This window comes from Otolemur garnettii, unplaced genomic scaffold, assembly GCF_000181295.1.
Source record: "Otolemur garnettii isolate 467f Iridium unplaced genomic scaffold, OtoGar3 scaffold00187, whole genome shotgun sequence".
In the NCBI taxonomy this organism is placed as follows: domain Eukaryota; kingdom Metazoa; phylum Chordata; class Mammalia; order Primates; family Galagidae; genus Otolemur; species Otolemur garnettii.
In genome coordinates this window covers 485,057-496,124 of record NW_003852582.1, presented here as the reverse complement: position 1 = coordinate 496,124, position 11,068 = coordinate 485,057, and the positions used below count along the sequence as shown (strand labels likewise).

General features: G+C 33.3%; 1 protein-coding gene across 1 annotated transcript in view; it reads right to left on the bottom strand.

Annotated features, from left to right (window-relative positions):
* UBR3 (ubiquitin protein ligase E3 component n-recognin 3 (putative)) overlaps positions 1-11,068 on the bottom strand; it is a 223,553-nt gene that overhangs the window by 109,780 nt on the left and 102,705 nt on the right. The window contains exon 19 of the mRNA XM_023507551.1: positions 8,399-8,496. Within this exon, the coding sequence (XP_023363319.1) occupies positions 8,399-8,496 (98 nt within the window). The remainder of the gene's footprint in view (positions 1-8,398; positions 8,497-11,068) is intronic.

Sequence of the window (11,068 nt, the reverse complement as noted above, 5' to 3'; positions counted from 1 at the left end):
CTTTTTTTTTTTTTTTTTGCCATTTTGGCTGAGGCCCGGGTTCAAACCTGCCACCCCCGGTACATGGGGCCACTGCCCTACTCTTTGAGCCACAGGCGCCACACTATGAAGTACTATTTTTAAGTCAAATTGTTTAAAATACCAAACAGATATCTATTCTCTATACAATGAATATTACTATTTCCTTTCCTATTAGATAAAGATGAGTAGGAAAAAGCTCAGCTGAAAACTAGAAAGAAATATAAACTTTAAAATGTTAACAAAGAGAAAAGTACAGAAAGAATACAAAGTACTCATAAAAGAAATTTCTAGTTCTAAGAATTTAGCAAAATAGAAAACCTGAAAATTCCCCCATTACCAATGGCTGAAAATGCTGGATAAAGTATAAAATATCTTTTGAATGCACTCTTGAGCTCATAAAAAAGAAAATGGAGTTCTAAGTATCAGGAAAAAAGAAGGCATTAATAAGAACTAACACTGTGTCAATGGTCTTGAGCAGGCAGGTCACAGGGTGCTAGGCTCATACAAGGCTCAGATGAAACTGAGAACCCACCTAGCACTGAGACCCTTGAAAGGCTTCACCCTAATAAAAGGGTAACCCAAAGGGAGAAATAAGAAGTTTATCTGTCCCTTCTGGGTGGCTCCCCAAAATGATAATAATTATGCACTTCCTTATCTGCAGGGAACACATTCCAATGGATGGCCAAAATCACAGATAATACAAAAGGCTATATACACTATGTTTTTTCCTATACATACATACCTACAATAAAGCTTAATTTATAAATTAGGCACAATAAGAGAGTAACAAAAATAGCTAATAATAAAATAGGACAATTATGACAATATACTGGAATAAAAGTTAGGTGAATATACACTCTCATAATACATTGCATAAAATGTATTTTGAGTTGGCTTGGCGCCTGTGGCTCAAGAGGCTGAGGCACCAGCCACATACACCTGAGCTGGCGGGTTCAAATCCAGCCTGGGCCCACCAAACAACGATAGCTGCAACCAAAAAGTAACTGGGCATTGTGGCAGGCGCCTGTAGTTCAAGCTCCTGGGGAGGTGGAGAATCACTTAAGCCCAGGAGTTAGAGGTTGCTGTGAGCTGTGATGACACAGCACTCTACCCAGGGTGAAAGCTTGAAGCTCTGTCTCAAAAAAAAGAAAAAATGTATTTTGAGTTAAAACAAAAAGGAAAAAAGAAAAAAAGAATCTTATTATACAGTAGTCTCCCCCTTATCCACAGTTTCGCATTCTGCAGTTTGAATTACCTACAGTTAATTGTAATCCAAAAATATTAAATGGAAAATTCCAGAAATAAACAATTCTGGAATAAATAAGTTTTAAATTGCACTCCATTTAGGGTATTGCTATAATTGTTCTATTTTATTAATAGCTATTGTTGCTAATCTCTTATTGTGTCTAAATTATAAATTAAAGTTTATCATAGGTACATAGGCATAGGAAAAAACACAGTACATACACCTATAGGATTTGGCATTATCTGAGGTCATCACACTGATCATCTTAGAACATACCCTCCAAGGGTGAGGGAAACTACTGTACTTTACTTACTCTTTCCTTGTGGTGATGATGATAAAATGCCTGTGTGATAAGACGGTGTGAGGTGAATGCTGTAAGTGTTATGACTTAGCATTACGGAGTACTGATCTTCTTACATTATGTCAGAAAGGATCATCTGCTTCAGATGTTCCCAGATTATCAGGCCATGACAATGTTGATGACTGGATGTCAGGAGCAGACAATGTCCTTAACTAATGAGCAAGTAGCTTATATAGCTCAGAACACGGGACAAAGGAATGATTCACATCCCAGGTAGAATGGAGCAGCATGACACGAGATTTTATCACACTACTCAGAATGACATGCAATTCAAAACTTGTGAATAATTTATTTTTGGAATCTTCAATTTAATATTTTTGGATAGCAGCTGACTGTAGGTAACTAAAACTATGGAAAGCCAAACTGCAGGTGGCAGATACAGGACCACTATAATAGCAGACTCAGAACATAATACACAAAATTTGAGAGATTTACACAGAGAAATTGACAAACCACAACACTATTAAAGGATATTAACATATTTCTATCAGACAACACAAGAAAAACAAACTGGTAAGGATTTTTAACAACACAATTAAGACGCAATAGGGCAAATACAAATAAATAACATCGAGCTATTAGAGAATAGACATGATTTTTAAGTGCACTGAGAACATATAAAAATTGACTAGTAGCAGGATTTAGAGTAAATCTCAAGTATCAAAAGAATATATGGACCATAATCATTTGTCACACAGCAAACAAAACTAGAAACCAACTTTAAAAGATAACTAAAAACTCCCAACATGTAGACATTTTAAATTTCTATGCTCTTAGAAATTCAGCGGTCATTAAAAATCATAAAAAAATTTTTAAATTTAGAATCTAAACTATATAGGAAACAATGTAGGATACAACTAAAGCAATACTTGGAAGGAAATACACAGCTTTAAATGCATATATGTCTTTTTAAAAAATCTAAACCTAAGAATCTAAATTATGATTAACAACATTTTATTATATATTTCAGCGTATTAATAGCTAATATTCTCAACACAAAGAAAAAATAAGTATTTGAGGTGACACATATCCCAATTACCCTGTTTGATCATATGTACCTTAAAAATAAATACAATTAGGATACATCAATTTAAAAATTACAAGAAAAAAATTAAAGCAAAATCTATAACAATAAAAATGTAAAAGGAATAATTAAACATGAAAACCAAATAAACTAAAATAAATAAATAACAAACAAGCATCCAAGAAGAAGAACAAAGAAAATCCAAACTTAGCTGAAAGAAGATAATAAATAATAAAGGGAAAAAAGAATAAAATAGCAAACAAAGGGCAGGGTGGGGTAAAAACAAAATCCAATAGTTGGTTCTTAGAAAAAATAGTAAAACTGATAATCCTCTAATATGACTGATCAAGGATAAGAAACAGCAAATACAAATAAATAATAAAAACAAAAAGGCAGACAAGATTTTTTAATCATTAAGTATATACTAAAATTAGAATATTTCTTAGAAAAAATATAATTTAGCAATCCCTCTCAAGGAAAAATAAAAAACCTAAGCAAGGCTATAAACATTAAAAAAAGAGAGAATAAGTAGTATGAAGTTACCAAGAAGAAAGAAAAGGATACACAGTTAAACAGGGAAGTTCTATCAAACCTTCAAGCAACATACACATGAATAAAGTTGAACCACTACTTTGCAGCACATACATGTATATAAAAATCAAAATGGATCAAAGACTTCAATGTAAAAACTAAAACTATAAAACTCTGTAAGACTTTGTAAGTCTTTGTGACCTTACATTAGGCAAGAGATATGACACCAAGAGTACATACAACAACCACCAAAAAAATGGAATTAATCAAAAATTTAAACATTTGTGATTCAAAGGACATTCTCAATAGGTAAAAAGACAACCCACAGAATGGTAAAAGACATTTTCAAATCACATATCTGAGAAGTTTAGTATTCAGAATACACAGAGTTCTTAAAACTCAGTTATAAAAAGTCCAGTTAATGAGAGGCTGAGGCAAGAGAATCGCCTAAGCCCAGGAGTTGGAGGTTGCTGTGAGCTGTGTGACACCCCAGCACTCTACAGAAGGCAATAATGTGAGACTCTGTCTCTAAAAATAATTAATTTTTTAAAAAGTCCAGTTAAAAAATGGGAAAAGAAACCAATTATAGCCCAAGAAGAAGGGGAGAAGGAGGGAAGGAGAGGGGAGAGGATGAGTGGAGGGGGAGTAGTTGGTGAGACCCCACCTACAGTGTATCTTACAAGGGTCCATGTGAAATTTACTAGGTGCAGAATATAAATGTCTTAACACAATAACTACAAAAATGCCGTGAAGGCTATGTTAACCAGTTTGATGAAAGCATTTCAGATTATGTGTAAAACACTCTGCTCCATGATTGCATTAATGTACACAGCTATGATTTAATAAAAAAAAAATGAGAAAAGGAAGTGACTCCACCTGGTACCCTTATAACTGGAGATAGGGAGGAAGGTACCTACAATAAGGATTTGATGAAAACTACCTCTCTATAGCTGTAACAGAATTCTAGCTGCAGGACTCATCTCTGGAGAGGATAAAACAGCAAGTATAATTAAGGGTATGAGGATAGGAGATTAAAATCATCATATGCACATCTGATTCAGAGACTGTAAGGCCCTGCCTCCTGTTCAGTTCACAGAATAATGGCAGCTAGACCATTACCTCCTGGGCAGTATCTGAAGATACTTCTCTGAACAATCTGACCCAAAGAAAAGATCTAACGAGACTAAAATAAAGGTTTCTACATTAAAGTTCAGAATCTACAAGCTCTATCAACATACTCAGAGTTCTTAATAACAAACAGAATTATCAGACTTCTAAGGAGTGCCTCTAACAAAGAAGTTAAAGCCTGAACAATAAAAAGTGCATCTTAGAGGAAACAGATACTAGGTATTACGTAGATTGGGGGGTGGGGTGGGTGGAGGTGAGGGTTTCTTTAAAATATATATATATTTTTTAACCTACCAGAGAAATGAGCCACATGGATGATTCTTAAACAAGATGCCATAAAATTATCTTTGCATTTTTTAAAAATATGGTTTCTATATAATACCACAATTGCAACATAAAAGTATAATTATTAAAATGATCTCAGTAGCCATGATGAAATATTTTAACTATTCTATTTCATTTAGCTTAGAAAAACAATTTTTAGTTTTATTTTGTTTCTTTGTTTGCTTTAAACACTAGCCCCTAAATATGCAGCACCTAGATTAATAAAGTGTTCCAAAATAAAGATTATATATTTATTCAAGGCAGCAGGTAATACATCATCTTGACTGCTCTTTTCAAAAGTATTAATGGACTAATGCAAATGAAATGCTACATGACAGCAAAAATTTTTAAGTGACTCAAACCGACACCTAATTATTGACCAGTTTGAGACAAAAATGATACTTAAAAACTCATACATCATACTTTCAAACATGGGGCAGCAGCTATTAACCTTCAAAATGGAAGACTGCAAGCAACAGAAATATGAGAAATTATATAATAAAAAATTTACTTTCCAGTTGAGTATCAAATAGCTACTGCATAAAATTAGCTTTATTCTTTGGAAATGGCCTAGACCATAGTTCCAACACTACCATTAACATATTTCACTGACCCTCTCTGGACTTCATTATCCTTATCTATGTGCATAAAATACAACACTGAATAGAATGAATGGTTTTCTACCTACAGGTTTGCTTTTATCTTGTTGTTGTGTTTTCGTTTTCTTTTTAAGAGCTGAACTGCCCACTAAGGGGTATCTGGAAGGGAATGAGGGAAGCAGGATGAACTGTTTCTACTCTCTGAGGCCTTCTCTTGCTACTGTCCAACCTCCTCTTCCAGAGATGGCCCAGGAGGCACTGCTACAGAACCTGGACTAGATCTTGAAGGCCTTTTTTAGCAGTAAGATCCTAAGATTCTCAACATCTAAACATAACATAAAGCAAATGGCTTATTTTCACTTAACGCTCAGGACAAAAATTAAAAGAAATTCATTTTCATTCATTTAACAAATATTTACTGGTTGCCTACAAAGTACCTGACAACAAACTAGATTATGAGGATACGGTAGTTTTAATTTATCCAATCATTTTCAAATGAAAAGTTTGTCAAAAATGCCTTTATATTGCCTTCTTGCAGATAAAAAAGGATACTACTGGGTGGCGCCTGTGGCTCAAACGAGTGGGGCGCTGGCCCCATATACCAGAGGTAGTGGGTGCAAACCCAGCCCCGGCCAAAAACTGCAAAAAAAAAAAAAAAAAAAAAAAAAAGGGATACTACCCAGTATAATCAGTTAAGCCACTTTTTGCCCCTTAAAACTGAAAAAAAAAAAAAAAAGAAAAGAAAAAATGAAAATGATGAATAACCAATAAATCCTACAGTTTAGGGTAACCTTCCCACTTATGCTCTAATAAGAACTGACAGAGTCAACCATACAGTCTAACATACAACAAATAAAATATACTACATAAAGAATATAGATAGATGTTATTATTTCATATACAAAATGAACTTTTTAAAAAATTAAGTTTTACATAGTAAACAACATATTTCTACATAGATATGAGATTTATTTTAAGTATATAAAATGCTATCAGATGAATCATTTCTACACAAAATTTCAAAGATTAATTAAAAAAAAATGTTAAAGTTTTCATCTAAAGCTAAAGAGTATATTCATCTGCCATCTATATTACTGCTTTACTTGAGTAAACATTTCCTCTAAAACAGATTTTTAAACTGCTAAGAAATATCATGGCACCTCAGAAATATTTCTAAGAAACTATAAAGAAATCAATCATACAGGAACTTCAAAGTCAAACTGAGGAAATGAAAGAATTAAGAAAAACAACAAAATAGAAAAGCAAAAAAAAAAAAGACAAAAGCAGCTTTGTGGATAAGATTTTATACAACTATATGAAGTAGTTATAAATCAAAATATGATATACATTTAAACTAACACAAAATAGATTTTAAAACATAGGATACTTGCAAAGAGAAAGGATGTTCTTATATGTCAGCATGGATCTAAACCAGGTTAACCAACCTACGCAGTAATGACATTTGGGGAAACATAAATTTTGGTTGAGAGGGCAGCAGACTTGGCCTTTATCATAAACAGATGTCTGTAACAACCCCACCAGTCTTCGACAATGCCAAAAATTGCCCCTAGAGGAGAACCACTGCTCTTAAAAAAAAAAAAACTGTTCCAAGCTAAATGAAAAGTCTGCTAAGGGAAAAATAAAAGAAACAATTCAGTTTTTTTAACAGTACCTGGCATACAACAAGCACTCAATAAATGTATGCTATTAAATAAAATTTCTCCTCTAAAATTGTTTAATTATTTAATGACTCCTTGAAAGCTTTGAAAATTTCTGCCCAATTGTAGTCCAAATTTCTATCAGTTACAAAGTAAAAGAGAAGAATAAAATTGACTATATATTTAATTCTTATATAATCAAAATGACAAAATACCACCACCACCCTGAAAAAAAGGCAAAGCCACTTAAGACAACAATGTTTATAAAGTCTGCATTAGTTTTTCCATGTAAATGCTTCCTACCATTCACTTTTTCAAATTTTCAACTCATGTATTTATTCAACAAATACATTCTGAATGTCTACTATGTGCCAGCACTTAGGTACTGAAATGTAAAAGAGATAGACAAAACTCTCTTCCCACAAGCAGCTGAAAGTTTAATAAAAGCCTAAAAGTAATCAAAGTATTTCAAAATTACGTGAAAAGCATAAAAAGAGATGGCTAAGAAAGCAGAGAAAGAGAATCTCAGACCATATTGCCCCAAAGATTTAGAGAAAACAGGGAGAGATCCTGATAGCTGAACTGGGTTGGCTGGTTGTTTGTTTTTAAGTTGTTTTGTTTTGTTTGAGGGCATGGAGCGCAGTTAAAATTCCACATAACAAACTTTCTTCAGATGTTTGTCTGTAATGGACCTTCAACTCAACATGCATCCATTACTGCAATGTCTCAGCAAAAGAAAAGTTTCAATTACACCTAGTATGTATAATTACTTTGATATCACCTGGACAGTTTCTCACAATCAAAGACATTTCTTTCTTTTAAAATTTGTTTTTAAAAGGTTTAAATTAAGCTTTAGAAAAGCACAAATACAAGACAATATGCTATGATTTTTAACAATATAAGTTAACAACTAAGATTTTAAAGAGGTGGAAAATACATTTAAAAATAGTCTACAACTTACAATAACATACAAAATCAAATTCATTTAAAAAGATATCCTTCAAAACTTTTAATTTCTGCAGTCTTCAACATTATAAACTACTTTGTTAAATGTTTACAAGTAAAATTCATTTTGCTTTGGCTATTTTCTCAGTTGCCAAGAACATAACAATATTTTCGCACTTTTTAACAGACACCTATCACCATTTCTCTTGTCACACAATTTTATTCTCTTACTTTGTGCCTCCTCTACTGGTTCAAAAGTAGAACAACACAAAGCCAAGCCTTTAATTCCATCAATCAAAATGCAACTAAATAAATTTCTATTTTTTGATTTAGAGATCATGTTCCATAAAATTTATTTCTATCAGATTAACATCAAATTTTGGACAAAGATCTGGAGAATATAAATCTCAGCCAGATTATTTTTTTTAATCTTTAAATATTACTTTCACCTCTAAAGATTCAGAGTATAATTTAATAAGAGCATATCATACTTCTGTTATAACTGAAGTTTTTCTACATAAATACAAAATAATCCACTATGAAATCAACTTGATAGACTTACAATGCAGTGTATCTGTCCATTGCAGACTGTACATCTCTACGGTAAACTGTTCGAAGAATGACCATGACGGGGTCAAACTCCTGATCCCAAACTTCAGCTATTATTCAAAAGAAAGTAGAAACAGAATATTGATGTCTAAGGAATAAAGTCGATCTTTAATGATGCATTAAATTTGTTAAGTACATCTTAAATTTAAAAGATGGAATAGTTTAGTTTGATTATACTATTTGCCTTACTGAGCCTGATGTCATGACTGCATTTTCTAAGTCAAAAAGCAAAAAAATTCATCTTCAGAAACATTCTCTTAATGTCAGCAAGCACTAGTGAGCAAAAGTCTTTTAATATAATAATGCCTCATCAGAAAAGTTTACTTCATTGTGGTTTTTTGTAAGGTGCCAATTAGAAAGTAAGAAAACACCTTTAAAAGTATTCAAAGGTAAAAACATGAAAACTAGAATAACAAAATTAATGAGCTGTTAATTTTCAAGAATCTCACTTCATAAATCTTTTTTATTTATAAAAGATTTTCTGCTTCTCGGGCGGTGCCTATAACCTCAGTGAGTAGGGTGCCAGCCCCATATACCCAGCCCTGGCCAAACTGCAACAAAAAACAGCCGGGCATTGTGGCGGTCGCCTGTAGTCCCAGTTACTCGGGAGCGTGAGGCAAGAGAATCATCTAAGCCCAAGAGCTGGAGGTTGGTGTGAGCTGTGACACCACAGCACTCTACCAAGGGTGACAAAGTGAGACTCTGTCTCTTAAAAAAAAAAAAGGTTTTCTGTTTCACTGCTAAAACTGATCATTGGTCTCTTTACCTTCTGCATGTTAGGAACAACTATCCTATGTGATATGTGTATAACTGGTGGTACAAAAGAAAACTGTAAGTATTACATATATAAAGCTTTTTATTTAATAATTACATAATTTTTAATGTGTATGAGAAAACTGTAAGTTACAAAAAAAAAAAAAACACCATGATACTTCACTAATAATCATGCGTAGGAAGAGGTGAAAGTTTTTGTTTAAGTTAACACATTTAAGAAAATACGGGACCAGACATAGTGGTTCATGCCTGTAATCCCAGCACTTTGAGAAGCCAGATTGCTTGAGGCCAGGAATTCAAGGCCAGCCTGAGCAACAGAGTAAGATTTCTTCTCTACAAAGAAATAGAAAAATCAGCCAGACATGGTGGCACACAGTGGTAATCCCAGCTAATCGCCAGACTAAGGCAAGAGGATTCCTTAAACTTAGAAGTTTGAGGCTGAAGACAGCTGTGATGAAACTACCGCACTCCAGCCTGGGTGAAAGAGTGAGACCCTATCTCTAAAAGAAAAAGAATAGAAAATACTGAAATACTAAGCATATATTTAGATGTGGCAAAAGTCTAAAAGGTGGGGAGTTGAGAAGAATAACTTTAGAAACCATTGCCTTAAGAACACCTCTTTCCTAGATGTTCTTTTTCCTTTCATTCTTTCTAGCAAAATTCTTAATATTGGAAAACATAATAAGAAGCATAAACCACCCCGTACCATTCCCTATAATTTCAACTTTCTTGTGCAAGAAACTGTCAACCACTGTCCCTATTTTCACATAATAGGATACTCATCTTAAAATATCATAAATATTGAGACAGTCCTTCACAAAAGCCTTATTTTTTCTATTATCATGTATTGTCCTTCACTTTAATGACCATTATTTTGTACAATTAAAATGCCAATGTTTTTATTAAAATTGCAGAATGTTAACAATAGAAGAAAATTTAATGATTAATTAGTCCAATGGGCTTCAGTGTTTCATGGAGCTGAATTTCCACACAGGTATAACAGGGGCCACTATGGGACAAACGGATGGAAGAATAGAGGAGAGCAGGCCAGCTTTTATTGACTTTGTATAAAAAAATTCACTTAAGGCTTAGTTCTCTAAAACCAAAAGCTTGTGTCAATCACTTTTCAAAAATGAAGAAAACATTCATCTATTCCAATTTTCTCACTTTACAAATAAGAAGCCAAATCCAAATATAAAAACTTGATTTTCTAAAACATAACCACCTCATACAATTCAGTAGTGTATGTGAATATGACACTCAATTTCTTGGTTCTAATCTCCAATGCCCAGTATTCCAACTCAAGTGTCTCAATCTCTACTCTTTACAACAATCACCTACAGAGCTTATTTAAAAATTAGATTCCCAGATTCCATCCACAGAAATTCTGATGAAAGCAGACTGAGAATGAGGCACAAGAACTTGCATTTTTGGTAAGTACCACAAAGGAGTCAGATGGAGGTAGTTCCCACCTCACATTTTAATAAACACTGCACTGTACCAGAATACTACTCCATTCCCAAGTTCATCTGAATTTTATACACAAAGCGTTCTCTGCAATAAAGAAATACTGTACTTTTCCTTTAATAAAATACACTCCAATCAGAGATGCTGGATTGTTCTTGCTACTTGTAAACTCCCTGAAAAACTCCAAATGATAAGGCTTTTCTGCTGTGTTTCACCAAATACAGCACTATGCATGCTATTTACAACTCTGGAATGGGCACTGGACTTTTCATTTAGATAATGAGTGCTTAGAGAGTCAAGAAACATATGACTGCTAACTGCTATTCCAAACTTTTAACTTAGGTAAGTGAAAATCTGGTAATTTTTTTTTTTTTTTTTTTT